Genomic DNA, 3,193 nt, shown 5'->3' on the forward strand with positions numbered 1-3,193 from the left:
AGTTTTGGGCCTACACCTCCCCTCCCCCCGCCAGCCGCCAAAGACTTGACCACGTAACGAGCCCAACTCCCCCGAACGCCGCCCGCCGCTCGCCATGGATGCCGGTGTGACTGAAGGACTAAATGTGACTCTCACCATTCGGCTTCTTATGCACGGAAAGGAAGTAGGAAGCATCATTGGGAAGAAAGGGGAGTCGGTTAAGAGAATCCGCGAGGAGAGTGGCGCGCGGATCAACATCTCGGAGGGGAACTGCCCGGAGAGAATCATCACTCTGACCGGGCCCACCAATGCCATCTTTAAGGCTTTCGCTATGATTATTGACAAGCTGGAAGAAGATATCAACAGCTCCATGACCAACAGCACTGCGGCCAGCAGGCCCCCGGTGACCCTGCGGCTGGTGGTGCCGGCCACCCAGTGCGGCTCCCTGATTGGGAAAGGCGGCTGTAAGATCAAAGAGATCCGCGAGAGCACGGGGGCCCAGGTCCAGGTGGCGGGGGATATGCTGCCCAACTCGACCGAGCGGGCCATCACCATCGCTGGCGTGCCGCAGTCTGTCACCGAGTGTGTCAAGCAGATCTGCCTGGTCATGCTGGAGACGCTCTCCCAGTCTCCGCAAGGGAGAGTCATGACCATTCCGTACCAGCCCATGCCGGCCAGCTCTCCAGTCATCTGCGCGGGCGGCCAAGATCGCTGCAGCGACGCTGCGGGCTACCCCCACGCCACCCATGACCTGGAGGGACCACCGCTAGACGCCTACTCGATTCAAGGACAACACACCATTTCGCCGCTCGATCTGGCCAAGCTGAACCAGGTGGCAAGACAACAGTCTCACTTTGCCATGATGCACGGCGGGACCGGATTCGCCGGAATTGACTCCAGCTCTCCAGAGGTGAAAGGCTATTGGGCAAGTTTGGATGCATCTACTCAAACCACCCATGAACTTACCATTCCAAATAACTTAATTGGCTGCATAATCGGGCGCCAAGGCGCCAACATCAATGAGATCCGCCAGATGTCTGGGGCCCAGATCAAAATTGCCAACCCAGTTGAAGGCTCCTCTGGTAGGCAGGTTACTATTACTGGCTCGGCTGCCAGTATTAGTCTGGCCCAATATCTAATCAATGCCAGGCTTTCCTCTGAGAAGGGCATGGGGTGCAGCTAGAACAGTGTAGATTCGCTCATAACCCTCTTCTGCTGTTTTCCCATGATCCAACTGTGTAATTTCTGGTCAGTGATTCCAGGTTTTAAATAATTTGTAAGTGTTCAGTTTCTACACCTTATCATCCGCTAAGAATTTAAAAATCACATTCTCTGTTCAGCTGTTAATGCTGGGATCCATATTTAGTTTTATAAGCTTTTCCCTGTTTTTAGTTTGTTTTGGGTTTTTTGGCTCATGGATTTTATTTCTGTTTGTCAATAAAAATGTAAGAGTGGAATGTTTAAATTTCAGTTTAGTTCTGTAATGTCAAGAATTTAAGAATTAAAAAATGGATTGGTTAAAAAATGCTTCATATTTGAAAAAGCTGGGAATTACTATCTTCAACTCTTTGTTGGTGCTTTTTTTTTCCTTCCCTTTTAGTGTTAAGTGCTCAGAGGGTGGTGGGAGAAGGGTGGGCCTGTTGGTATTCTTTGAAGCTCTTTCATTTTATCGATAAGAATCCATTTCCTCTGCCTCCAACAAAGGAACACAGCAGGTTGGGCCTGCTTTGGGATGTTTGGAGATGGAGGGCTCTTCAGGAAATGGTCTCCCACCCAAGTTCCAGAGAGAGGCCTCAGCCCATTTCTCTGGTAGAAATCGAAAGGTTTTCTCAGGTGGAAGAAAGTACCCATTCAGTAGGAGCTGATGAATGGAGAGCCTTCTCTCCATCTAGCAAGACTTCTCTACCCCCATCCCACAAGAAAAACTTAGCCAGGAACAATAAAATACGGGGTGGGAGGACCCTGGTGGGGGGCAGGGATTGGGGGCGAGGGCAGGATAGGAGGGCGACAGCTGCGGGGTGGTGGAGCCGGAGGGTCTGGGTTGTACGCAGGAGGGGTGGGGGATGGTACCAGCGGTGCCTCGCACGCGGCAAGCACGCACCTGTGGCAGGCAGCCTGTCAGAGGATGTTATTACACCTGTCAAGCAGCGTATCCAGGAACAAAAGGCCCAGTTTAAATTTTCAGCTGTGTGCGATGTTTAGGGACTCATCTCGAAGTAATCCCGCCTAAATGGGGCAGTCCTTGAAGATAGGATTCATTAACAGGCTAAGGACGACCAGGGTATTTAAAAAAAAAAGGCGAATTTCTGGCTCTCACCACCAAAATTATCAGAAAACTGCGTTTTTAGCAAACACCCGGGAAAGGTCTGAGTGCCACACTTAAGTGAATGAAGATTGTGTGGTACAGTCCTTGCAGCCTAAGGTCCACATCAGCTGATGCACTAGGCTGAACCTGAGGAAGAAAATTCTCTAACTGGGCAGGAACCAAAGTGGGTAGTTCAGGTACTACACAAGAGATTGATCCTGTGTTGGTGAATTATCCACAATAAACATTTGTTGAAGATTCTCTACAGAAATCTGCTTCTGGAGGCCTAGGTTTGACTCAGAGTCCCTGAAGGTAAGATTTCCATGCATTTCAACTGTGGGGTCAAACAGGCACTCAATGAAAGACGCCCAAATTCTGCAGTTAGACCTGCTGAAAGTATACACCTGCAGTCTGGTGTGGTGGCTCACGCCTGTAACCCCAGCACTTAGGCTGAGGCAGGAGGTTCACCTAGAGTTCAGACCAGCCTGGGCTACAAAGTTTAAATCCAGCCTGAACTCCATAGCAAGACCTTGTCTCAAAAAAGTATACACCTGGGTTTGAAAAAAAAATGAGAACATAAATTGTAAACTTCAATAAATTTTAGATTACAGAAGGCCTATCTCTAGGGCTGGGGATTTAGCTCAGCAGCATCGTGACTTCCTAGCAAGCATAAGGTCCTGAGTTTGATCCCCAGTATGGAAACAAAACAAAACAAAAAGCCTATTTCTGGAGTTAGGAATTGCCTAAAATATTTGAACAGAAAAGACAAAAGGGGGAGAGCAAGCCAGGGCAGTGGCACATGCCTGTGGTCCCAGCACTCTGACAGGCTGAGGCAGGAGGATTCAAAGCTCAAGCCAAGCCTGGGCAACTTAGTGAAACTCTCAAAATGTTAAAAAAAAAAAAAAAAAA

At 49.3% G+C, this 3,193-nt stretch overlaps 1 protein-coding gene across 1 annotated transcript; it reads left to right on the plus strand.

The window, feature by feature from the left end:
- Positions 1 to 6: 6 nt before the first annotated feature.
- Positions 7 to 1,375, plus strand: Pcbp1 (poly(rC) binding protein 1). Its single transcript, XM_010609665.3, has one exon. It carries the CDS (start codon positions 95 to 97, stop codon positions 1,160 to 1,162), a length of 1,068 nt encoding a protein of 355 aa, XP_010607967.1. The 5' UTR covers positions 7 to 94; the 3' UTR covers positions 1,163 to 1,375.
- Positions 1,376 to 3,193: the final 1,818 nt, after the last annotated feature.

The sequence above is a fragment of the Fukomys damarensis genome, unplaced genomic scaffold (assembly GCF_012274545.1).
Source record: "Fukomys damarensis isolate Sample0158 unplaced genomic scaffold, DMR_v1.0_HiC HiC_scaffold_2, whole genome shotgun sequence".
Lineage (NCBI taxonomy): Eukaryota > Metazoa > Chordata > Mammalia > Rodentia > Bathyergidae > Fukomys > Fukomys damarensis.